Source organism: Micromesistius poutassou (assembly GCF_964030765.1).
Source record: "Micromesistius poutassou genome assembly, chromosome: 20".
NCBI lineage: Eukaryota > Metazoa > Chordata > Actinopteri > Gadiformes > Gadidae > Micromesistius > Micromesistius poutassou.
Genome location: NC_140290.1, coordinates 10,583,787 through 10,609,741, shown reverse-complemented (window position 1 = coordinate 10,609,741; position 25,955 = coordinate 10,583,787). Strand labels below are relative to the sequence as shown.

The window sequence follows — 25,955 nt, the reverse complement described above, 5'->3', positions numbered from 1 at the left end:
CACCGCTCTCTCTTCTGATATACATGTCTCTCTCTTCTGATAAACATGTCTCTCTGCCTCCCTACACCGCTCTCTCTTCTGATAAACATGTCTCTCTGCCTCCCAACACCGCTCTCTCTTCTGATATACATGTCTCTCGCCCACCGCTCTCTCTTCTATTATACATGTCTCTCTCCCACCGCTCTCTCTTCTGATATACATGTCTCTCTCCCAGCACTCTCTCTTCTGATATACATGTCTCTCTCCCTCCCTACACCGCTCTCTCTTCTGATATACATGTCTCTCTCCCACCGCTCTCTCTTCTGATATACATGTCTCTCTCCCTCCCTACACCGCTCTCTCTTCTGATATACATGTCTCTCTCCCACCGCTCTCTCTTCTGATGTACATGTCTCTCTCCCTCCCTCCCTCCCATTTAAAAAGGGCTAATCCAAAAATATGGCTTCTACATGAGGTCACATATTGGCTGGAGAGTTTGAACACATGACCCCCGCTCACAGGACAGACTAGTGCAGCAGGTGACTAGAATAACGCTGATCTGGGAAAGACCGGTTTTAGATTCTTTGCATACAGGAAATACAGGTTGGAATGATTTGCAGTGTTCTCTGAAGCTCTGGTTCAGAAATCTAGACAAGATCCTGATAGGATTTAGCTGTGAAGGGGTTTTGAACTTGTTTTGAGTGATTTTTATTACATTACTTTTATTTTCTTTACGTACAATTATTATTTATTAGACGATGGTTATTATCATCATTGATATCATAGATCTTAAACATTTTGTTTTACGTTTGAATGATACTTATGTACACAGGTCTCTCTTGAAAAAGAGATCTTGATCTCAATCGGACTTGATTAAATAAAAGTTTTAATTGAATTGAATTTCCGCTAGTCCTTTCAGTATAGTGCTTACCCGAGCATTTCACTTGTATTTTCACTAGTCCTTTCACCAAGTACCACCATACTCGTATGTCACTAGTATTTTCACAAAAAACTCCACCCACCATAGCTGACCATTACCTACCAGCCCAGAAAACCATGGTATTCAAGTACTCACACTCACACACCCAAAATCCCCCAGAAAAACCACACAGGGATTAGGTCATCGGACAGACCACAGATGATATCAGCAAACCAATGAAGTGGGGAGGAGACAACTGAAACTGAAACCTCCTCCCCTGGTCCCAGACGATGTCACAGTCTTTCTCATCGCTCTCTGTCCGGTATAGCAGAGCAGGAGGCTGGCTGTCATAGAGGACTCCTCTGTTTGTTTGCTCCATAATGGGGTGCAGCCCACTGGCTTCCTGTATCTGGCCCTTAATTGAGTTAAGGCATTAGGAGGCCTGAAGACCACACTGTTGTGTGACTGCGTAATGTAGATCTGCCTTGTGTGCGTCACCCCATACAGAGAGACACACACTCACATACACACACATATATACACACATACAGGGGCGCGCACACACACACACACACACACACACACACACACACGTACACACATACACACGTGCGGGCACACACACACATACACACACACATATACCCATTCGCACACACACACACACACACACACACACACACACACACACAGACACGCACACACATATACACATACACGCACACACACTCAATATAAACACACAAATGGACTGACAAATACACTGGCGTGCACAAACACACAAACACAAACAGCAATTCAATGAATTTTCAATAGACGTAACTCAAAAAACATGTCTCACAGAAATTGACATTTTGTGTCATTTTTGGAGGGAAAACCACTAATCACCCTGACACATGGTCTGTGGCGCTAACGGCATAACAGTCCCGACAACCTTGGACTACCATGGACTACAGTGGGTGACTTGGAGTGGCAGGGCCTGGCCAGCAGCCACCTCTCACAAGGCCAGACAGATGGCCTCAGTACAGTTTATAAGTCTCTCTGTGAACCGCTGCTAGCTTGGCACAGACGCTGGTGTCCAACCACGCAGCCTTCTCTTCGCCCGAGGGTTGGCTAGCAGCTGGCTAGCTGTGGCTAGCCGGCCTGTGCCAGGGAGAAGGGCCCGACAGGGTGGCTTTATCTGCTCAGTTTAGCGGCGGCTGGCGAGAAACTCGAAAGCTGCTGACCCTAACGCTGACGCGCTGATGATGCTGGGCAGTGCACACACGGACACGCACGCACACACACGCGCAAACACACACACACACACACACACACACACACACACACACACACAAATTCACAATTCACAGGCATTCTCATGCACAACCAAACACACAGCACGCATTACGCATCTTTTTATATCTGATGGGGGAATGGGGGAATTCTTGGCAACTTGCACATTTGTTTTTGTGGTTATGTGTTTATGTATACTTGCGAGAGCCACGTCAACAAACGTGGCTTTGTGCTATGCCAGGGTGTCTGGAAGACAGTCTGTTGGTGTGATGCAAATGTCCCACAGAGCGAGCCACGTAGAGCTACAGCCCTGCTCTCTTGACCCTCACCGCCTTTCAGTATGCAAGCATGGAACATCTTGTACTATTGTTTCTATATTTAACTGTGTCAATGGGTTATCATAGTGAATCAACCAAGGCCATTGTGATGGCATTGTTGATGTTGGTGATTGACATGTCAGCTTCTTGAGACGATTCCCGGATCAACAACCTTTACCAGGTATGCACACTAGCTGGTGGAGCCACTTATTCAACACTATTCTTTATTCAAAGGCTGTCTTTCCCTCCTTCTAATTCTATGATGTCACGCGGCCTCGCTCCGTCCATCTCAATAGCGTTCCCAAAGGACACCGTCAGGATGTTGTCTAATTCAGAACTCTTAGTCCTACAGCTCCAAGGTCCCAGACCTAACACACGGAGAAGATAAGTGGAGCGAGACGGAGACAGTTCAATTACTGCTTCGTCATTCATCCGTCTTACTCTTGAGGGGAACTTGACAACGTCCCCGGAGCGGAGGAGATGAGGGGAGACGGCGAGGAGCGGGTAAAAGTCTGACCCCGAGGGCGGACGACCAGTTAGCTCTTGCTCCAGAGGAGGAGCCTGTGCGGAAGCCATGGGCCCCTCATTAGGTTATTAACATCCATCTCGTTCAAGGAGACCACTTGCCATTAGGGGAGACAGCAGCTCTCGCTCCGAATAGCTGCTGGCGTCTTCTCTGCTGCTATTTAAGGCGCCCAAGATGTTACCATGTTCCTGTAATGTACGCCTTACGCGATCCCTGGGCCTCTTTCACTCTCTCTCTCTCGCTCTCGCTCTCTCTCTCTCTCTCTCTGTCTCTCTCTCTCTCTCTCTCTGTCTCTCTGTCTATGTCTCTCTGTCTGCTTCTCTATTGCTCTCTCTAATTTCCTGGGGTCAGACAAAGGACTCCTCGGCTCAACGTCAACACACACACACACACACACACACACACACACACACTCACACACATATAATTGCCTCTAGTTTGCTGGAAGACGTATGACAGCTGTATGTTGTATATTGTCTCAACGGTAGGGCTGAGGAGGTGTTGGGTTTAACTATGGCGGGACATTGCAGTTTGGATGACAAAGGGGCAAAGCAAGACTCTCCTGCACAAAATAACATTGGTATCAGCCTTTTCCAAGAGAAGGATAGAGAGATATAGAAACAACAACACAGTATAAACACTGGCTTCAAACAAACACAGCAAGCCTGACAATGAGCGTTGGTATGTACACATGAAGAAAGACAGTGAGCTGGAAACACCCTTCAAGAACGCCACTGTAATATTTGTATCCACAGTGGTTCATTTCAGGGACTGGTTGTGATTCTGTGTGGCGTCATGACGCCACACAGAATACACTACACACTACACACCTATTAAAACTGATCAGTTTTAATAGGTGTGTAGTGATGAGGCTGCACACACACACACACACACACACAAGCATCCAACCCTGCACCATGCACTTCTAGGCAGACTGTGCAGAAACGTTGTAGTCCAAATATTTAGTTTATAGACAGTAATATAGTAATGTGTTATAGTGGATAGAAGGAATATGAAAACAAAATGCTATCATAAGGTTCCCCCCCCCCCCCCCCCTCTCTCTCTCTCTCTCTCTCTCGCCCTCTCTCTCTACCGGTGGTCATAAAACTGCCAGAGCCTGGCGAGTTGAGGGGTTAGAATGTGACCAACCATAAACACTCAATAAGACTCATGTGCACATGCACACACACACACACACACACACACACACACACACACACGAGCACACAGACATTCACCCCCCAGGTTCATACACTCACACAGATGCATGCAGGAGTCCTGATTAACTTCATTGCCTTTTCCCCTAATTTGTATTCTATGGCTGCAGTGGCAGGACATGGTTACAAGCCTGACCGGCTTTGTATAAAGTGGTCGTGTAGTATTAACCAGGGCGGGGGGGGGACTTACATCTCTTACAACCCCCCCACTCGCACCCCCAATCCCTCATCCCTGTACCCATATTCTCTGTGGGCTAGTCTAATAAGCCCTGTTGTGTGCCTATGTTGTGGTGTTCCTATGCATCTTGTCTAAGTACAACACACAAACCACAAAGCTGCACCCATTCATCATCCGCACCTGTGTGACAAGAGCTTATGTTAAGAAACAACAACAACAACAACGAAAGGTAGGGATCTTATGAGGAGGAGGAAGTCAAGAGAATCCTAAACCCTGGTGTGGCCTGCAGATGATGGTTAGGTCTCTCTGAAGGGGAGGGGAGGTGGACGAATACAGGAAGTGTCAGGGGGAGGATGGAGAAGGTCTCTGGGGCCAGGGAGAGGACGTTAATCATAGTACAGTAGCTGTCATCACCCCATGAAACACCATCTCTGATGTCCTCTGGGTGTGTAGTGTTACGAAACACGGGGTGAGAGAGAGAGAAAGAGAGAGCGAGAGAGAGAGAGAGAGAGGTATTAAGAAAACGACAGTTGATAAGACACAGGAAAAACACAGCTTTGGGTGTAACAACCGTAATGTGTCAAGTCACACACAGACAGGAAGGCACCCAAAAAACTAAGACGCAGGGAGGAGCTTGGCTTGTACGGCCGTCTGCATGAGAACAAGCCGCTATTGTCCTGGAGGTCTATTACAGGTCACACACACTATAGGGTGTCTGACAACAACGACAACCCAGGCCAGGCCGCCGTGACAGGCTGCGCCTCCGGGTAAACACCTACAACGTCTAGCGGAAGTTGAGTGTTAAATGCATGCTCATCTAATGGCCCCCCCAGTCCACTCCTAACAAGTGGAATTAGTCCCCCCCTGTCGTGACACACATTGCCGCGGTCTAGCCTCTAGCTAGCGTGTCATTGCCGCTGACAGCCAGGTATGCTCTGGTAAACCGTTTTCCAGACAAAAAAAAAAAAAAAACGAAAAAACGAAACCATTATGAGGTCGTCGATGAGTCATCAGGATATCGGTTAAGACGACGAGAAGTTGATATATCCCACAGGGTTTGTGAAGGGCTTGTTTTTCTTCGCTAATAAAACACTCCCCTTCTCTCGCTCTCTCTGTCGCTCTGTCTCTGTCGCTCGCTCTGTTGCGCTCTCTCTCTCTCTATCTATCCATCTCTCTCTCTCTCTTTCTCTCTCTCTCTTTATCTATCCATCTATATCTCTCTCTCTTTCTCTCCCTCTCTCTCTCTCTCTCTCTCTCTCTCTCTCTCTCTCTCTCTCTCTCTCTCCCTCTTTCTCTCTCTCTTTATCTATCTATCTATATCTCTCTCTCTGTTCCCCGGACTGGCTGTAAGTCAGAAGGTAAGACAACCCGGGGACGTGGGGAGGCTGCATCGATCGGATCCTTGGTTTCCTGCAGAGGAAGCACAGCATGCCTCCCTGGGTCATCAAGTGCTTTACGGTCCTACACTGCCGGTCACGTTTCAGTTCACCTGCCCTAGAGAGGCCATGTTTTAATGTCCCCTGTCGCTCCATCAATCATACACTGCCTCCTTTTCTTTCTTTCTATCAAACACACACACACACACACACACACACACACACACACACACAGCCACACAGCCTTGCAAACAATTATGCCTTCTCTGCTCCAGTGGCTGTGTTTACAACCAGAAGTTGGCTTTACAACAAGGGCATGAGAAAAGCATCATCACACATACACACACACACACACACACACACACACACACACACACACACACACACACACACACACACATACACATACACACACCTCTCTCTCACAATAGAGGGGTCAATTAAGGACAGGAGATTGCAACTTGCAACCTTCAAAATGGTTACCTGCCCATAGCTTTAAACCAGTCTAATTGAGTCTAATACTTGTAGACTAGTGTGTGAATCTGTTGAAATAGTACCCTCTAGTGGAGGGCATACAAATGGCACTCATGGCCATGTTGGAAAGCATATTTTGGCAACTGATATGTTAAAGTATTTATTGTTTACTATGTGAACAAATACTTCACATATAATACCGAAATGACAGGGGCTTTTTTTTTCTCCATGAACTAATGTCGATTTGAGTCATGCTTCATAAATTGCTGCATAAATGTATATAGTTTGATATTAAACACGAAAATTTGTTTAATATCAAACAAAAAAGATTTTGTCTGAAAGTGACGTTTTTTGGAATCTGCATATGCAACATGCAACTAGTATTAGGCAGTTTATTTTGCTTATGAGGTAGAATTGTCCCTTTGTGCCATTATGTCAGTGTGTGTGTGTGTGTGTGTGTGTGTGTGCGTGCGTGCGTGAATGCGTGCATGCTTGCAGGCATGTGTGTGTGCACATGCCTGCATCTCGATTCAAAGGCATTTAAAGCCCCTCTCTCTCCCCTCTGCCCTCTCTCCCAGGGCCAGATGGTGTCTCTTTAGGGCTCCTTATGAATATTTATTCTGAAGGGTCGTGGCTAACAAGAGGGGGTGATCGACCCAAAATAACATGGATCAACATGGAGCGTTGGAAGGGCAGGGATTGCTTTTTAGTGCAGCGAATACTGGGTTCTTTTAAGAACCATGTCACCGACAAACAAAAGTGATTAATGACGCACATAATCAAGTAATCAAGAACATTTGTCCCGTAATTTACATGAATTTATTCCCCCATTGATTTTCAGCTTTTTTCTGTTTGAATGAAAGAAACACAGTGTCATCACGGTATTTAAAAAACAAGACGGCAGCTGCGATCTCACTGCCGACGGCAGAGAGAGAGAGGGGGGGGGTCGGGTAGTGTAGCATTGTGAGAGGTAAGCAAAGCATCCGGAGGTACGGGCTGTAAATTAGACGGACAGGTTGAGCCATTGGGAGGTTAATCTCTTGGCATGGTTCACCCTGTGTGTAAAGCTGCTCTGGTAAAGGCCAGGGTATGCAAAAGACCACCAAACCACACACACACACACACACACACACAAACGATCACACACACCAACACACGCTTACCCAGTGACCTGATGCCAGTAGCCCCTGTCTGGCCCAGGGCATTGAGTGGTAGCCAGCCTGTTGTCTTTGTACTGTTCCCCTATCCCAGGGCCTTTGAGGCCCAGGGTGGGGTTGATTGGCATGGAAGACACCGATGGTGGATGTGTGGTTGAGGGTTAAGTGCTTTAACTGCGTGTCACTACAGCTGGTCTGGGTGTGCCAGGGACCCCTACTGTGTTGCCTGACTGGCGGGACAAATAGTCCTTTTCACGGCAATCCCTTGGAAAGATGCATAAATAATTTTTCAGAGAGCAACACTGTGCTTATTTGCATCAGATCATTTCATTAGAAGATAGCCGTCCCTTCATAAAATGCTGTAACTATTATTACTATCTAGCAACGCTTTTATCCAAAACATCAAATTATGACTCAATGAATGAGCGACTTGCTCAAAGACTGCAATTATTTGGGTTTGAACCCAGAACACTATCTCACCCCAAAGAAAACCCTGTCTTGAACCATGTTCTCCCGTGTGACAGTCAGGGATACCATCCACACCGAAACATGTGCGTGCTTGCATAACACGCCGGCCCAGGCACACGCCACCGGGCGAGACGGTACGATGACGGATGACAGAGGACGAGGTGACCCCAGGGTCATGGGGAGTATTTATAGCCACAGCTAGACCTCCGTGTCCACAGGGCCGATGTCTGACACACTCATAAAGCATAAGATGAAAAGCAGAGGGAATAGTGAGATGATGGGTGGTGGGGAGGACAGATGTAAAGGGAGATGAAGAAGAGAACCCAAGTAGGAGAATAAGTGATTCCAGAGGAAACAGGAAATCACTCCTTGTTTGTGTTTTATATGGAGAGTGCAGATCTCTGTAACCTCTGAGAATGTGCACCGGGGACGGACAATTTATTTGTGCTGGCCGAGGGATCTGTTACAAAAGGTCGGAAGAACTGATCAAAGGGATAAGTTATGGAACAAGTTCTGAAAGCTTTACATAAGAGTGGATATCTTTGAAAAACTGAGGAAAACTGAGGGAAAATAAAAAAACATTTTTAACATTTTCTTTTTGCTGAGGAACAGGCAGCAAATTAAATAATGCAATCATCTATTATCATTAGTGATCACATTGGAGGTTTAATGATTCGTTTTTCCTGCCAACTCTAACAATACCAACTCAGCTGGTCCTATTGGAGGGACGTTGGCGTCTGGGGGGGTGGGGGCTGGTGGTAGGCAGGGGGGGGGGGGGGGCTGTGTCTCTAGAGTGAAAGCCACACTAGCCACACTGTGACAAGCACACCACTCCAGGGATGAGGGTTTGTGAGGGGGGGGGGGGGGGGGGAGAGGGGATTGGAGTGCATGTCTTATGACAATAGACTGGGGGAGTTCCAACGGTGGAGAAGGGATGGAGGCGAAACGTGGTGGAACAGGAGAGAGAAAAGGAGGAGGAGGAGGAGGAGGAGGAGCAGGAGGGAGGAGGACAAGTGAGCTAGGGATAAGGCAGCTGGGACAGGTTGAAAGGAGGTCTTGTTGAACGTGCTCTTGTGCACTTGTGCTACCCCAGACATTGCAAGAGTCAAACTTTCTTGAGAGTTTTTGGACCCTGTCCGTGTGGCTGTAGGGTTGGCTCACACTGGACACCTCAAGCCCGGTCTTCAGAGGCTGCTCCTCTTACTGCAGCTGACCTCTCCTTGAAATCACTCACATAAACGTGTTGATCCTCGCAAACACCCTCCGGTCGCGAGGGCCATTTCTCTGCAAGAGTGACTTAAGTAGGGTTCTTTATTTTTTGTTTGTGCCATGTCGGGGATGTAGACATGGTGGTCTACCTGAAGAACAGCATCAAGTCCCTGCTCTCTGTCTTCAAGAGGAAGGGTGAGTGCAGGCTTTTTGTGGAGGCATAGCACAGAGTCATTATGTTTTCAAAGGGAACTTTTACTGATGTGATATGCAATACAGCATCTGTGAAATTTGACCTGTGGGTTTCTGCTGAGTGCGTGTTAAAGTGAATGTACTGAATCGCTTATTCCAACTTCATGATTTTGCAGTAGTATATCAGCAGTGTGTTTTTGCTCATCCATGGTGAGACTTATTTAGAATCTTTGTAGATAATGATGCTGTGCCTCTCCATCTGTCTGTCTCTTGGTAACACATGGACACACGCAAGCACACACGCACACACACACACACACACACACACACACACAGATAGATAAGCGTAGACACACAGAGACAGGGGAGTCGGCGACTGTCGAGGCTCAACAGTGCCGGGAGAGGATTAGTTCTGTGGGGGTATTCAGGGGTCGCCCTCTAATAGGATAAGCAGCTTTCAGTTGGGCTATCAGAGAGCCTCGCCCCGACTCCTGATTACCCCAAAGTCCCCTGTTAAACTCTAGGGGGTCGCGGGGGGTTACCCCAGTCTTAACAGAATGAGGGTCTCTCTCTAATTACAGTCGTTTTCTAGACTGGAGAGTCATCTGTGTTGTGACTCAGTGTTGTTATGTTCAGTTGAATTCTGCTTCCAAGTTTCCCACTTGGTGATGACTGATTGCCAGGGGCATTGCGTCTCGAGGAAACTGGCTGGCTTTTACTAACTTGTGTGAATGGGACCTGTTACTTACTTACACAGACTGTCTCTCTCTATCTCTCTCTCTCTCTCTCTCTCTCTCTCTCTCTCTCTCTGACACACACACACAGTAGGAGTAGGAGCCCCCAGTGTGAGAAAGAAGGGAAATAAGACTCCTTTTTGCCAACCTTTCGTCGGCCACTAGGAAGAGAAGGGCTGAACTGTTCCAGCGCCTCTGAAACAGGTGTCCTCCATAGGTGGCAGTCTCCAAGGGGGAAATCCTATACTGGGACCCCAGAGTGACCATCCTAGTCTGGACTTTGACTTTGACTTTTCTGGAGATTTGAGGTTCCACTCTATGGCGCCATTTTTGAGCACAAAAACACCATATTGGCGATAAGATGGTTTTGTACAAACATTGCCTGTTGCCCACTAAATATTTGACTGGTGTTATTTTTCTGTACTTGACCTCAAGCCACCTCTATTGGCCCGTTTATTCCAGTGCTTATTCCAGGCCGACTGTACCCACCCAGCAGGGATACTACGGGGTCTTAAGCTCAGCCCAAACCAGATTATACTATTACTATCCCTTGCATGAATGAGAGAGAGATAGAAAGAGACAGAAGATTAGTCTTAGCTTTGGTATGCCGGGGGGGACGTCTGCCCGGCACGCTGGCCGTTGGAAGGGATTGGAAGTGTGCGCTACAACAAACGTGTACACTACAGCACAGCCTATGCTGTGTAATAGTTGCACATGGAATGTGCATGCCAAACTCATGAACTACTTTCATGTACTGATGACTATGTCATCAGTATAGTCATCAGGCCCACACAGGCCCACACCAAACTCATGACGTAAAACATGGAAATTGTTGTATTTAGGTGTGGATCAAGGACGTTGGTTGGTAAAAGAGAGAGACAGAGACAGATCAGTGCTCGACTCCACTACTTAACACTAAGTACCATACAACATTACGCAATACAACTCTGGTCTTGTCCTCCATGTACACAAAACGTAACGTGAGTAACAGGTCCTTTCTTCTCCTCCTCCCCCCTCCACAGCCGGCCCCAGGAGGCATGAGGAGCAGAAGGGGCTGTCGGTCCACTACCGGGCCTCCCAGCACTACCCGGAGAACGTGTTCATCGAGGGGAACCGCTCCCGTTACCTGGAAGACCTGCACACCGAGGCCCAGGAGGGCCTCAAGATCCTGCAGCAGGAAGGTGCGCCAGAATCACTGCAACCACCAGTCTGCACGGAGCCATCAAACGTAGAGCTAGGATAGACCCATACACTATAGGGATAGAGTGGGCTGTATGATAGATCCCGACACCCTACACTATAGGATACAGTCTCTCTCTCTCTCACACACACACACACACACACACACACACACACACACACACACACACACACACACACACACACACACACACACACACACACACACACACACACACAGCAGGAGTAGAAGCCCCCAGTGTGAGAAAGAAGGGAAATAGGTCCGCCAGAACCCAGAGTTAATCATGCATGAACAACACTGCACACATGTAATCGTATATATGAACATGGGCTTTGCCTGTGTTTTTAGTTGTAATACATGTTGTATAATATACTAAATGCAGTATTGATGAGCCCAGAGGGTGAGTTCAAGAAGTTCCCTGACGTGTGTCCTACTTTCTGCGGCTCCCACAGAACATCACATCGATGGAAGCTTCCCCGACGATCAAAGTGTTTCCGTAAGCATTGTTTGAATATTAAAGGAAGCCATCGAACTGCACCCATCCAGCCCCCCTGCGCATCCCAACCTCTGACACTAAACATCAGGTTTATCTGCTTGTGTTTGGCCCCCCCCCCCCCACAGTCCTCCAACACTCTCCGACCCGAGCAGGACCTCTACTCCCTGGACAGCGGCTGTTCCCCGGAGCACGGCGGGATCATCGCCGGGAATTCAGTCACCACGCTAAGCACTGCTTCAGCCACATCCACCAGACCTGTGCTCACCAGACAAGGTGTGTGTGTGTGCGTGCGTGCGTGCATGTGTGTGTGTGTGTGTGTGTGTGTGTGTGTGTGTGTGTGTGTGTGTGTGATAACAGCAGTAGATCTGCTCCTATCTGTGAAAGTTCAGAGCTTGGACCCAAATTACAGACTCAAAAGAACAGACTTTAACAGACAAGACAAACTAACAGAGGGCAAACTAAATGACAGACGTATCTGCAGTAGAGCACTAATGGGACAGGAGAAAGACCTGGGGTAATTAGAGAGAAACAGAAACACCTGGTAGGGGAAAGGACTAGCAGCTGTCAGCGGTTGGGCTGAGGGGAGGAGCAGGGGCTAACTGTCACTCACAATAAATACATCCCCCAAAATGGGGGCTGTTCTGTAATCTGTCATCTTGTTATTTTTTCTTGTTTTATTTTATATATTTATATATGTTTCCTATGATAAATGTCCCAAAAACATTTGAAAATAAACATTCACAATGTCCTCCCTGTATGCTTCCCATGCCAGCTTCCACCTTCAAACCCCTGAACAGCACAGAGACACTAAAGAAACCAGACAAGAGCAGGAAGAAGAGCAGAAGGACAACCATCATGGGTATACCCCAGCAGGTCCAGAGGGAGATCGGTGCGTACTCAACCTTAATGAACCTTTAGAGACATCCAATGGAAATCAACAACATACATAGGGGTGTACTGCTCCTCTGCTCCCACTCATCATCACCTCAATTCCCCCCCTTCAGCACAACAGAGGAGCTCTACGTTCCAGCCCATCGTGCCTCCCCACCTCACCAACGGGGACAAGCAGGGCAATGACGGCCTATCAGGAGTCCTTGTCATCCCCACTATCAATGGAGAGACTCCAGTAGCCAATCGGGAGGGAGCAAGGGTGAACCTATCTGATCTTGAGGTGAGGTTTGCCAAATAATGACTTTATTCACCTGAGCTATTGTCCAATGTCTATATCGCCATCAGAATGGTTAATGATTGAGCTCACACTATTGACATTACACATTTGTCGTTAAACTAACAAATGGTTCTACCCATGACTCTACCCCATTTTTGGTAAGCAGGTGTCCAGAGAGGACCAGCTGCTGAGGAAGCACCTCCAGGCAGTGTACCAGGAGGAGCAGCTCTCGAACCCCCAGGACCCTGGCTACCATCTCATGACAACCATCAGCCAGAGACCCAAGTCGCTCGCTGTGCCTGGCATTACCACTTCCTGCTCGGCATTCAGCTTCCTCCATGAGCCCCAGGTGACACAGCAAAGTTGGCGGATTTGATTTCAATGGGATTTCAGCTCTTCACTCTTGACAATACGACTTTGCCTAAAATATTCTGCATTCCTTTGTCATTATCGGTTATTGATTCTACGATATACATGCATACAGTTTAGCACATTTTGTTGCAGTGAAAACACTGACTAACCTATGAGAATAGATTTTCCTGTGATATTCCTAATGTCCTTCCCATGTCATTCTAGGGTCCGGTGATGTCCATTTCACCCCAAGCCACCTACTTGTCTAAGATCATCCCCAACGCTGTCCTGCCAGCCTCCGTCGAGGTCATCCAGATCAACCGCTGTGGCGGCCGACCCCTCGGCGGCCTGGGCCTCCACGGAGGAAGTGTTCGAGCAGTGAGCAAGAGCAGTCTCACGTCCGCCGACTCATCGGTGAGCCCTGCCTCTTCACGAAGGTCAGACGGTGACGGCTCCAACGCTGACAACTCCCAGACATCCTCGACCGTGTTGGAGTTCAATTGCAGCCGCTCTCGGTCTTCTTCGGAGATGACGACGACGACGATCAACACACACTCCACAAAGCAGAGTGGAGAGGTTGTGAACCCACAGACGATGGTCAGGCTCACGGTGCAGGGCAGCCCGTCATCAGAGCCCAACGGAGGCCAGGACCATGTGAGCGTGTGCAGCTCAATGAGCTGGATGAGCAGCCCCAGTGACTGTGAAGCATCGGGGTCAGTGTCCGGTGGGGAAGACATGAGGGCCGGTCATTCCTTCACTCGTAATCTGTCTGTGGTGAAGACCAAGCTGCCACCGGCACCCCCGCAGAGAACCAACTCTCTGCATGGTAATAAGATGAGGAAGAACTCAAATCACCCTCTGGTTATCAAAGATCCCACCGACTCTGTGACCGCAAGCGCTGAAAATGTGCCATCACAGACCGAGGTTCAGTGCATCATTTCTGAAACCACTAAGGACGAGCCTCAATCCATCTCGTTTGCTGTTCCCAGTTCTAGGAATGAAGTCAAATCATCAGAATCCTCTGGTTCTTTAAACCCTTTTCCGGACTCTAACAGTGGGGTTGGAGAACCGTCGAACCCCCCATCAGTATCCTCTTCCTCCCTACAGAAGACTCGCTCAGAGGGGAGCAACTCTGAAAGGACCATGTCCCCCTCCAGTGGCTACTCCAGTAGGAGTGGCACCCCAACACTCTCCCCAAAAGGGATCTCTCCGACATCACCCGACAAACAGAAGAAGAGACCGATCAAGCCAGAACGATCTGGATCTCGGGCCTCATCCTCGCCAGCCTCTCCCTCATCCTCCCTCACCTCTCTCTCGTCTACTTCCTCTGATCCCACCAATCAAGAGGTCTCGGTCAATGTCCCCAGTACAGCTCAGCAGGAGTCGCCCCCTTCGACCGAGAAGTTCACGCAAATTTGTTTTTCTCCTGCGTTTGCCGACCGAGAGGTGTTCAACATCCCCCCGCCTCCCAAGGTCAAAGCTCCGTGTGCCCCACCCCCTGACGTGTGGGCTTACAACAAACGCAGCGTGGAGCTCCTGCTTGGTCCTCCCTCATACAGCAGTAGACCGGTGTCCACGAAGACATGCTCCTCACAGACGACGGAAACGCAGGCTGAAGCCAACCAAGGGGCAATCACTGTGGATGTCATGCAAGCATCAGAACGCCACGAAGCAGTCCCCCATGAGAAGTCACTGTTGGAGGACATTTTGGAGACTGTGACCAAGGTGCTTGACAGCAAAGCAGGAAGCTGTTTAGCCCCAGATGAAGTAGATCCAACTACAGATGTCCAATGGGAGGAGCAGAGTAGCAGCCCATCAACAAAGGACACAGAAAGGCAGGAGAAGACACTGAAGAAGCAGCCGCCTCCTGTCATGAAGAAAACCACAACAGGAACAATCAGGGATGAATTGTTATCAAGAAGGAAGCCGATAGGAGAACCACTGCAGCAGCAGACAGAGTGTAATGATGTGAGAGACGTTGTTGTTCCCAGGCAGGATCCAACACCTGCACCACAGCCTGAACTTCAAGTTAGTCACAGTGAGGAGGAAACACTCACACCCATGCAGACGCCGACCATATCAACCCCCAGCGCTACTAAGAAAGTCGACAAGGGCTCGCCTCCTCCTTCCCCACCCCCTGCCTATCACCCCACACCTCCTCCCTCCAGAAAGACACCTCCCTCGCCAATATCCATCCCATCCTCTGTGGTGTTAGAAGGGGTGCAGGAGGAGGCCCCCGCTGTCGAGACCTGCTGGCCACCGCCTCCTCCACCTCCTTTAGAAGGGGACATGGTCTTTGAAGGAGGGGATGAAGTGGACTTCCCTCCACCTCCTCCGTTGGTTACAGAAATTCTGCCAGATGTGATCCACGGATGCATCGCGGCCACAAAGGGCCCAGAGCAACCAGGTGCAGCTTTAGAAGAGGCTCAACCGACGACAGAAAATTCCTGCAGTGGGGAAGGGCAAAATGACGAAGAAGAAGTTATGTCCGTCAATATGCCTGCAGATGAAGAAAGGAGAGCGCTAGAGGGGGCTGTTACATGTCGTGACATTAACTGCACTGACTTGGACACCCCTTACAAACTGTTACAGGACGTTTTGCCTCTGCCAGAGGTTGTGCCACCACCGCCAAAGGAGGATACCCTACCACTGATAACTTCAGAGATATCACTGTCAAACCCTAATAGAGTGCCCTTGAGCAGTGTTTCCCCCACACTTTTAACTGCTCCAACTGAGGCTTATATCAGTGCCCCGTTTTCACCTCCAGTGATTATCCCACAAGCCCCTTCTCCACCGGCTGAAAACAAATATCCCGGTGTCAATTTTAGAAGGCAGCCAAGTCAAGCAAACAGAGACACAAGGAGCAAAGAAATCCTTTCACGCCACAAAAGCGTACCCATTCCCAAAGAGGACGCTAACATCCCACTTGTCACGCCTTCCCTGCTTCAAATGGTTCGTCTCAGAACAGTCAGCATGGTTGAAGATGAAATGAGCACCGGCCAAACGGAAGACCACAACATGCCCTCAAACGAGGGGCTGAAGTCGGCCCAGGACAATTGTCCAGTCCCGACCTCAGGGCAACAAACCACTCCCCAAAAGCCTGTTCGCAAGTCGTTGTCTTACAAATCAGCTCACACAGCGAAAACGTCTACGGTCACTCTTCACTCCCCTTCAATGCGGCTACAGGAGGCCATCCGCATGAAGACCGCGGCGATGTCTTCGAGGGACTGCCTGCCCTCCAGACTCGGTTCCAGATTGCCGATGAGTAGCGGCTTCGGTGAATCTGGGACCTTTGACCCGCTCAGGTCCTCGGCCTCCACCGCCAGCTTCATCTTCTCCAAGAGCACAAAAAAGGTTGTGATCGGGACGGCCTCCTCCGCCGAGGCCCACGCTGGCCTGAAGCAGAGCCTGGCGGCCGAGCTGATGCAGGTCACGGACCGAAACAAAGACACCACTGTACACAACGGGGAGGCGAAGTGGGATAAAGTCCCACCACCGGTGGCCAAGAAACCAGCGCATGGAAGCCCCGCTCATTCAAACCATGGAGAATTGAGAACGGAGGTGAACACGGGAGAAAATGGAGGCGTGGCAACCGCACCACCGGCAGGACACGGAACATCTTCAACGGAAACGACAAGTAAGCTATTGACTTATCAGTGAATTGTACCTCAGTACCATGCCCCTTTTTGAAGAGTACAGAAGCATAGTAATGGCAATATTGCCAAAATGTGTTGAACCTTGGTTTTCTACTTCTACTTTCTAATGTGGAAGAGTGTGCCTCAAGCTCATCTCATCCAACTTTATTAGTCTCTGGGACTACATGTGGCTGTCAGTATAACTGCATTCCAGTATCCCTGTCCTAATTTGCATCTTATTTGTGTCCCCCTAGCAACCACTGTGACGTCGGACACAATAGAAACACTTTTTTGAGAAAGTGACATCCTGTTAGAAATCAAAGACTAAACAAGATGGCGGTCGGAGAAAGCAAGGACTACAAGTGGAAGAGAAACGAGAAACGGCAGACAAAATGTCAGCCTTCAAGATTGTGACATTTAGCTCAGCTATCTGAGGTTTTGTGTGTGGAAAGTCTTTTTAAAAGCCTTAGCCTGAAATGGCCCTTGTTTATATTTATGCAAAAAAATGTCTCGGCCCAAGTTTCTTATCATAGCTTTATTGTGAAATATTTTTATAAAATAGATTATCTCTCTTGTATTAAGGCCCCTCAGGATGAAATGGTGTGTTGATGCTGGACTGTACATACTTGATTTGACAAAACAGCGCCTCCCTGAGGATTAACTAGGTAGTGGACACTGCAGTTCAGAGAACAGAAAAGGTCTGTGAAATGTACAGATGCAGATTGATTAGTGCATAACAGTGTTATGCACAAAGGAAAGTGCATAACAAAGGCAAATATCACTCAAAAGCCATAATCACTCCCCAATTAAGGTTTAATCTTTTGTTTTACTTTGCCATTTTTTATTGATTAGACCAACTAATTAAGTTACCATCACTCAAGCGCAATGTACAATGTTTGTCTTGAAAACCTCACAATTAACACATAAGTAATGTTTAATTTCAATACAAAAAGTCAAGCAGATGGTGTTGACAGACCAAATCAGTGGAACATTTCTATTTTATCTACAACCCATCTGCCAATCTGCTTCAATTTGTTAAGGATCACCTACACAATCCAAAATCTTTTTTCAAGACGTTATTTATTAAGAGCTATATGTCCTAGGTCACATGTTTTACACTTTATTTCCCCAGTCATAAAATTTATTTTCAACATCAGTCTTTGGCCATGTTAAATAATGAAATGGTCTTAAATGATTGAAACACTGGACTCGATTTAATATTTACTAAAGTTAACCAGTTGTTATTTGCCCAAGACTGTATGATGTACAATATAGCCCATAACTTTATTTGCACAAGAATCCCCTTTATGAGGTTTCCAACCAAGACAAAGACCATATTCATATGGAGTCACAAATTGAATATTAAAAAGAATAATGTACAGTTATTACTTCTATAAACTTTATTACAAATATGTCTCCATTTGCTTTTCATGACTGTTTGAGAAACCAGACCTTTCTTTCCTTGAAAAGTTTTGTCGTTTGGCGTGTTATCTAGAACAGCACAGCAGAGAGGAGACCTTGAGGATTGGTTACAGTTTCTTTAATATGCAGCACATTACAAACGTCCCGGTACCGGACATGTTCAGCATTCACATCTCACATGGACCACATGAACCAATGAAACCATGGCCAGTGGCAATTACACAATGACCATTTAATAATGACGCTTCATACCTGTAAGTATATGTGACTTTGAATTCCATTATTCACATCCCGCCCCAATATCAGAAATGTCAACTGCTTCCACAAAACTCTTCGTCTTTGGCCGATGCAATGCTGTTTCAATTTGAGCTTGATGAGATATGACCTCATTTTCACATGGCGTGACAAAAAGCACAGGTTGTCATGTCTGACCGTGTCCATGTTTACTCGCAATAGTGAGCATCTAGGAGATGTTGGCTCCTTTCAACGTCTTGCATGTTACCGGTCCTAGTTTGGTCATCAATTGCTGGTCTTTCCACTGGGCCACACACTCCCCTGAGAGCTTCAGGTCGACCTAGTGCAGGACAAACACGTCAGTAGACCCTTGCGTTTATTTTAAGCTGAATAAAAAACGTTCACAAATTTTAAACAATCAAATCCAGTCCATTGTATTATGCTAGCTGTACATGTGCAATAATAATTAGAGCCCATTATTAATAATAGGAAATACAAGACCCCAAGACCCATGGATCCATACCTGCAGTTTCTCCCAGACCTTCTTCTTGGGGTTGAGTTTGTCGTCTGGCTTGCCCGTCTCATGTCCTTCCACAAAGACCCGGTCCCCTGGGGACGACCCCTCTGGGGGGTCAAGGGGCTCCACCCTCCTGGGATCTCCTTCGCTGAACAATTTAAAACATAGCAGCCACGTAAATATTGTTAGAGCCAATGTATGGTCTGAATTAGTTGAGCAGCACGGCCACCATTCATTTTCTGGTGTAAGTGACAGAAAGCTATAATTTAAAATGTACAACAAAAACCTCAACATCCCTTAGTAGTAAGGGGCCAAAATGGGTACTTCTCATGATGTTAATTATAGACACTGGCACGCCAAAGACCCATAATTAACCCCACTAATTAACTTGAGCTACACCAGTTTCCACTAACAATCGCCATACCTATTTGCAAATGCGTTTTAGTCTGGAACCTGGTAATTTTTTTACTTTTTTCATTAGGTTGTTATCAACAGCCGCAGACCAAAACGCAATAGGATAGACATGCAACTGAGCAGAGCAACGAAACGTGTGGCAGAACAGCATATCAAACTAGTATTATCCCATCAAACCCACCCCATATTAGATAAGCGTTGTGGTTGAACCGGGCGAGGTCTGATAGAAATATGAACCGAATGGGGCCCCGATGCATATGCCCCGAGAAAATAAAACATGAGCTTGCACATTTGTCTGGTTCCCAGGCTAGTTTTCACCCCTACCGTTACACCGCTGTGATACAGGCCTATCGACATCCATGCATCACCTATAATATATAAAGTAGAAAGGGGCGTTGCCTTTTGAACAGAACACACACACACACTCACATGGTGGCACACAGCACCATGGCCTGGGATTCGATCCCACGCATCTTCTGGGGCTTCATGTTGCATAGCAACAGCACCGATCTGTCCTGCATCTCCTCCAGGGAGACGAAGGCCACCAGGCCGCTGACCACCGTCCGGGGCTCCGCCTCCCCCACGTCGATCTTCTCCAGGTACAGCGAGTCAGCATCCGGGTGCTGAAGGAGGGGAAGATACAATTACAGCAGAACAATTACCATTAGAGTTCATCCTACCCATCAATGGCTGAGCACTGATGGGCCAGGTACTTTTTACGTGCTTCAAGTAGTTCATTTGAGACGAAGAATCATGGCAGCTCGTGTACCAAATTAACATATGTTCTTTAATTCCAAGTTAAGGGATGCCTATACACTGGTAAATTGTATACCAAGTAAAGCAACACCGACATACAACAGGCCTTCGCAAAGCCTCATTTCACAACGCAACAAATGTGTCCATAAATAGTGAATAGTTTGAATTTTTTTTTTTCTTAAGTAGTTTCTACTTGCCACGTACATTTGGGATACACGCTGTTCCCTTAAAACGCTACTTAAACAGAACTCAGATAAACACTTGCTAATGTAGTTCAGCTGTGAAGGTTTCAGCACCGTGTTAAATGTCCATTACAAGCCATTTCACAATCTACCCTCTAGTGACATCCCACATGGGCGTGTCCACCCAGGTGTATGACAGATCAAGCTGCCAGCCTACCAAGTGGACTGAACCAACTGCTAGGCGGATCCATCCAGCATACATCTCGGTGAACACTCCCATATGGTGTGTCACTAGAGGGTAGACTGTAATGGCTAAGGGACATCCCACCTGATGTTAAAACAGGGCTCTTTAAAAGGTGTCCTTACCTTCTCTACGCTGATCACCTTCCCCACTCGGATGTCCAGTCTGGAGGGAGACAGCTCCGCCTCCTCTCCTGCTGCTGATGGCTTGGCCCCTTTTCCTGCTGCCTCTATCAGAGACACACAGGGGGAAGGATTTGTATAAAGGACAAATTTAGGCAAGATCCAGGGGCCACCCTCCAAAAACGTTCCACTCTGCTTTTATTTAACCCTGTAGCCTTAAAGCACGTGTCTATATAACTGAATGTGTTTTAGAGTACACAAAAAAAAAATATATATATATATACTGTATATGATATGTTTCAAGGGAGTGAACAGGGAGCCGGCACAAACAAGACACAGCTCCCCTGCCTCACTGGAAGGTTTACTATTGCACTGGAATGGAACACATAGTTTACACTGCACATTGAACCAGGTTACGAACATCGCACAACACAGCTCCCTAGCCTCTCATTTAACAACATCCCATCCACCCACATGTCATCAGTTTTAACATTGTGTGTACTGACTGGTCTTCGACGGGTCGGGGTAGGCCGTGTTGGCCAGCTTGCGGAGCTCGGGGGTCTCAAACTTCTTCCTGATTGGGTCTAGTAGTTTGTTGAGCGCCACCTCCATGGAGGCCTTCAGGTCACCTGGGTGCACCAGCTGGGCGGGAGGAATACACAGAGGTGAGACTTCTACAATCATAAGAATGCATTGGTTCGAATCACAAGTCTTAATGCCAGGTAAGCCTTCACATAAAGGAAGGACTTTACTTTACTTATGGCGTATTGGTACCGAGATCTATCCATCTATATTCATTATATCTCCCAAAACCGATGCACCGTACCTCTTCTGCAAAGTCCTTCTCCACCTCCTCAAACGCAGTGTAGACTTTATCTCCGCCCCACTTGGGGTCCCTCTTGACGCTAAACTCTGGACCAGAAAGCAAGACACATCAAAGATCCCTGATGTGCAAAGAAGCTAGGGGGAACTGAAAAACACACAAGGCTCAACAGCAAAGGGAGGAGTCTGTGTACCTCCGTGCAGAGGGAAGAGGACATGCTTGACGAAGGAGAGGAGCCCGTTGTTCTCGATGTTGCCCGGCTCGCAGAAGGCCTTCTTCAGCTTCTTCTTCACATCCTCCTTCTTGTCCAGAAGGTCGATCTTGGAGTCCTTTGGTCATCCGCAGAAAAATATTAATTTAGAGCCTCAGTGATGATTGGTCAACCATCCGGTCAGGTTTATTTTTGTATATTGCTTATCAAATACCAATATTGACTGAAAGTTGTAATTCAATGTTTTGTTCTAATTTGCCTAACAAACTTTTACGAGGCCTTAAATCGAAGTAGTCTATAGTGTTTCAGTGTCCGTCCTCCAGCTCAATCCTGGCGTTTGCATTTAACAGCAAATAACCCTGTTAGCTCAAACCATGGCTTCAAGTTCAATTACAGTATAGAAACATAACTCACTAACTAGGTACTTTATTTTTTATGTACCTTCTTCATCAAAAATAATGAAAACAAACAGTCCAACCTGTGCATTTGCGTGTGCAAGTTTGTGTGCAAAACCAAGTTAGGGACATGGTCGACTTCCGAAAGCCAGTTCTATGCCCCACATCCACTTATTTTTTCACATGCAGTGTTTTAAACACCAAATATAATTCTGCCCTTTTGTTGTCTAAGATATTGCTGGTGTCGTGATCTGCTGCCTCTGTCCCCTCCCTGTTCACAGTCTCACTGCTAAATGGCCTTCCCAGTCCCTACACACCTGAACTCAATCCCTCCTGATTTATTCCTCATTAGCTGGAGCCTTCTCCCGCCTCACTGGCTTGTGTTTCCCTTTCAAAAGGGAGTTTCCCTTTTAAAAAGGGACACTCCCCCATTCCACAGTTTATTTTCCTCTCTTTATAATCTCTCTAGTTTAAGCCAAATCCATTTCATCATAGTTAGTTTCAAAGCAACAGAAAGTTTCACTTTCTGTGAGGCCCCCCCCAGCCCCAACCGGTTGAGTGTGTAGAACCGTGCGTCTATGCTATGGTGTGTCCTCCTTACTTCTTCAGAGGAGCTCATCTTTGTTCCCGTCAGGCCGGGCACCATGGGGTTCATCAGATGGGAGCGCTTGGCGTAGCCCAGGGAGGGCAGGTACTGGGGACCAATGGAAACACAGTATTTATTTTCTGGCCTTACAGGTCAACAATTTTGTGTTTTTTGTATTCTGTTACAGTATAAATGTGGAGAACTGTAGAGCAAGAGCATAGGAGCAAGAGGACTGTGGGTAATCTAGGGGAATACAACAGGAGTGTACCTTCTCAGCCAGGGTGAAAATCTTCCTTTGGTCCACACCTCCAAACTGGGCATCTACCTTCAGATACTCCTCATCCAGAGCCTGCAGGCAGAGCACAAAGGACATTGGGAAGAAGTAATTTCTTACCCACAACACCTCTGGGTAACAAGGAGGTCAGTTCAGCTCTGATGGGCCGATGGTGGGCTCGTCCTTTAAGGCATGTTACCTGCAGTCCGGGGTACAGCAGTCCACTCAGCAGGGGGTGCTCCACCTGCTTCACCACCTCTGCTCCGGCCTTCTTGGCGTCGTGCTCCGTCACCATGGAGGACAGCCGGTACACGTCCAGGGTGTACTCTCTGAGATGCAAACAGCATAAGCTTAAGGTCAACTTGCTAAAGGCATAAGCTTAAGTTGATTTTTTTACAATTATACAAATTTAAGCTGTAGAAACACTGACATTCTCAAAGTAAACACAAGTTGTTTTTTCACGATTCTTATTTGGATTATATAATCACAAATGCCCTTTTTGTCCAATTAAAACACAAATGTATATCTGACTTGCATGCATTTCTCGCCAAAGAGTAACAGTCTCTTGTAAGTGTGTCGTTACATATTCCTTAGTAATATGTTGCAGGCACTTGAGCGGTGACACTTGCCTGCTGAGCTGGTAGTCCGTACCCTTGACGAACTTGAGTTTGTCCAGGGGCACCCCTATGCTCTCCAGCATGGCCTTGATGACCTGCTCGTAGTACTGCACCCGGAGCTCCAGCAGCTCCCAGGGAGCCTTCATGTTGTCCAGAAAGGCATGCAGGTCTGCAAACAGGATGGTCACCTGAGGCAAGTAAGAGAGAGAGAAGAATGGCCGAAAGGGTGATGAATAAGCTGGCTCTCACATACAGAAGGATCATTTAGTTAAGGCAGGTGTTTACTTTTCATCCCCATTGACAGGTTACATTGTATTGTATAATGGACAGTGTTCAGAAAGACTGCTATGGAATGTCAAATCATGGTACCAGCACTGTTTAAACTAGATCCACATCAGTGTTGTTTTAAACAAAAGTGTAATGGAAACAAAACTGATAGTGGGCCATTACCTAAATGCAAACGTCCAAAACAACTTCAAAAACGTGCATTGTTTACATTTCATGCATTGATCATTTGCAATTGAATTCATTTTTAAGTAATCATAGTTCAGCCCACTCACCTCACATCCAGCCTTGAGGAAGTCTGCTATCTTGGACATTGGGACGAAGTAGGCTACATGGGGTTTGCCTGTGGTGGCCGTCCCCCAGTATACCTTCAGCTCCCTCTCCTGGAGCACTTGCTTCAGCTTCTCCTCGCCAAGCACCTCCTATCATGTCATCAAGGTCAAGATAAGTGTGTGTGTGTGTGTGTGTGTGTGTGTGTGTGTGTGTGTGTGTGTGTGTGTGTGTGTGTGTGTGTGTGTGTGTGTGTGTGTGTGTGTGTGTGTGTGTGTGTCCCAGTCCCACCTGCAAGTTCCTCGTGATGAGGTGCAACTTCTCATCCTGGCTGAGCTGTTCTGCCATGGTGGTGTTCTGGCCAATGGATGTCAAAAAAGAATGACAGTGTATTCAAACCAAGTAGCCTACTACTAGGAGGTATTTCTAAACAAAACATGAACGTAAGTCTCTGCTATAGACAATTACGTATTGAACAGAGTTGACTTGTATACGTTTTATTTTATTCGATTAGTAACGTTCAGTCATGCTGATGAAAGAGCTGAAACCAGAAGAGCATGCTGGCCAATGCGTTGCCAGAGCATAAGCTACAGTGAGCAGGGATTTATCTCGTTCTTCAGCTGGGGAATACTATGGCAAATTAACAAATTTGCGTTTACAGTCTAACACGAATTATAGATGTACAAAGTTCCCGATTACCTTTTTATTGTATTATTGCAGGGTAGACTCGGTTTAGATGAGCGGAAACTGGGTAGACCAGTCAGTGTGTTGCATCAGCGCTGACTCATCGATTCGTAACAGACAGGCAGCCAGGCCGTAGACGAAAGCAATCGAGCTCCATGGTCGACCAACTGACGGTAATACAACAAGCCAACAGTAGATGGCAGTACAGCCGCACGTAAGGCTAGTGTCGTTTCTTCAGGGCCGTTGTGGAGACTCGCATGCCATGCATGCATTGACTCTTTGGGCCGCAATAATGTATTCTGTAGCTTAGATCTCTGACACCATCCATTCTGTGAATGTTTTTTTCTAACCCCCTAAAAAGCTGATTATAGATCCCTGCTTTATCTGTCTTTATACCAAAGTTGTTACCTAGTTTATCCCAAATAGTCAGTATTCTAAAGACCAGTTCAGACCAAAGATTCGCGACGCAACGAGACTCTTTTGGGACGTCGCAGGGGAAAAGTTGCAGCAGTGTGAACTGGTCGTCGCAAGGCGGCTGATGCCGTTGCAAGGAGTCCCCAAAGATTGAACATGTCAAATCGCCAGGTCCAGTTTTAGAACGCAACGATGTGGCTATTTCTCCTTAAAACTCCTTAAAACTCTACCCTAAAACTAGATTTTTTTATTATTATAATCTTTGACATCATAATATTTAACATGCAAGTGTAGTGGTGCCTGGTTGCTGCGGGGGGAAATCAGCTTTGCGCCGGGTGCAAACTAGCAACGACACATGCGTCGGTGTAGAAAGTAAATTGCGCCGGGCGCAAGATAGGGCCCTTCTTCTGTTTGGCGCACATGGCTAATTTGCATACGCGCACAGGACTGTCGGAATGGGAACACGTCGGACTGGCAGCATGTAACCATAACAACGGCTAACGGTAACGATGGTCCCGTTAAAATAATGTCAATGAATCAGCTCAAGCCTAACGTTATCTACAATCGTTGTTCTGGAACCAAAGATAAGGATCTACAACTTGTAGGCCTATTTAATAAGCCTAAATTGTTCTGTGC

General features: G+C 47.2%; 2 protein-coding genes across 2 annotated transcripts; one reads left to right on the top strand and one right to left on the bottom strand.

The window, feature by feature from the left end:
- Positions 1 to 9,232: 9,232 nt before the first annotated feature.
- nhsl3 (NHS like 3) lies at positions 9,233 to 17,362 on the top strand (the record flags this gene model as incomplete). The annotated part of the gene is made up of 9 exons (XM_084484859.1): positions 9,233 to 9,290; positions 11,044 to 11,202; positions 11,675 to 11,718; positions 11,844 to 11,991; positions 12,491 to 12,607; positions 12,723 to 12,889; positions 13,053 to 13,235; positions 13,463 to 16,874; positions 17,127 to 17,362. 9 exons carry the CDS (start codon positions 9,233 to 9,235, stop codon positions 17,165 to 17,167), a joined length of 4,329 nt encoding a protein of 1,442 aa, XP_084340985.1. The 3' UTR covers positions 17,168 to 17,362.
- Positions 17,363 to 17,435: 73 nt separating this feature from the next.
- yars1 (tyrosyl-tRNA synthetase 1) lies at positions 17,436 to 25,011 on the bottom strand. The gene is made up of 14 exons (XM_084485186.1): positions 24,921 to 25,011; positions 24,513 to 24,578; positions 24,227 to 24,373; positions 23,675 to 23,854; positions 23,249 to 23,374; positions 23,044 to 23,124; positions 22,791 to 22,883; positions 21,777 to 21,912; positions 21,587 to 21,672; positions 21,267 to 21,402; positions 20,764 to 20,867; positions 19,889 to 20,082; positions 19,052 to 19,193; positions 17,436 to 18,868 (listed from the first exon to the last, which is right to left on the bottom strand). Exons 2-14 carry the CDS (start codon positions 24,567 to 24,569, stop codon positions 18,758 to 18,760), a joined length of 1,593 nt encoding a protein of 530 aa, XP_084341312.1. The 5' UTR covers positions 24,570 to 24,578; positions 24,921 to 25,011; the 3' UTR covers positions 17,436 to 18,757.
- Between the last annotated feature and the right edge of the window lie 944 nt (positions 25,012 to 25,955).

Coding starts and splice junctions, on each gene's coding strand:
- yars1 (XM_084485186.1), bottom strand. CDS start 24,569: ATGGCAGAACAGCTCAGCCAGGATGAGAAGTTGCACCTCATCACGAGG. Junction 20,868..21,266: donor CCCCGACCCGTCGAAGACCA/GTCAGTACACAC, acceptor TGTCTCTGATAG/AGGCAGCAGGAAAAGGGGCC. Junction 20,083..20,763: donor AGGTGATCAGCGTAGAGAAG/GTAAGGACACCT, acceptor CCCCTCCTTCAG/CACCCGGATGCTGACTCGCT.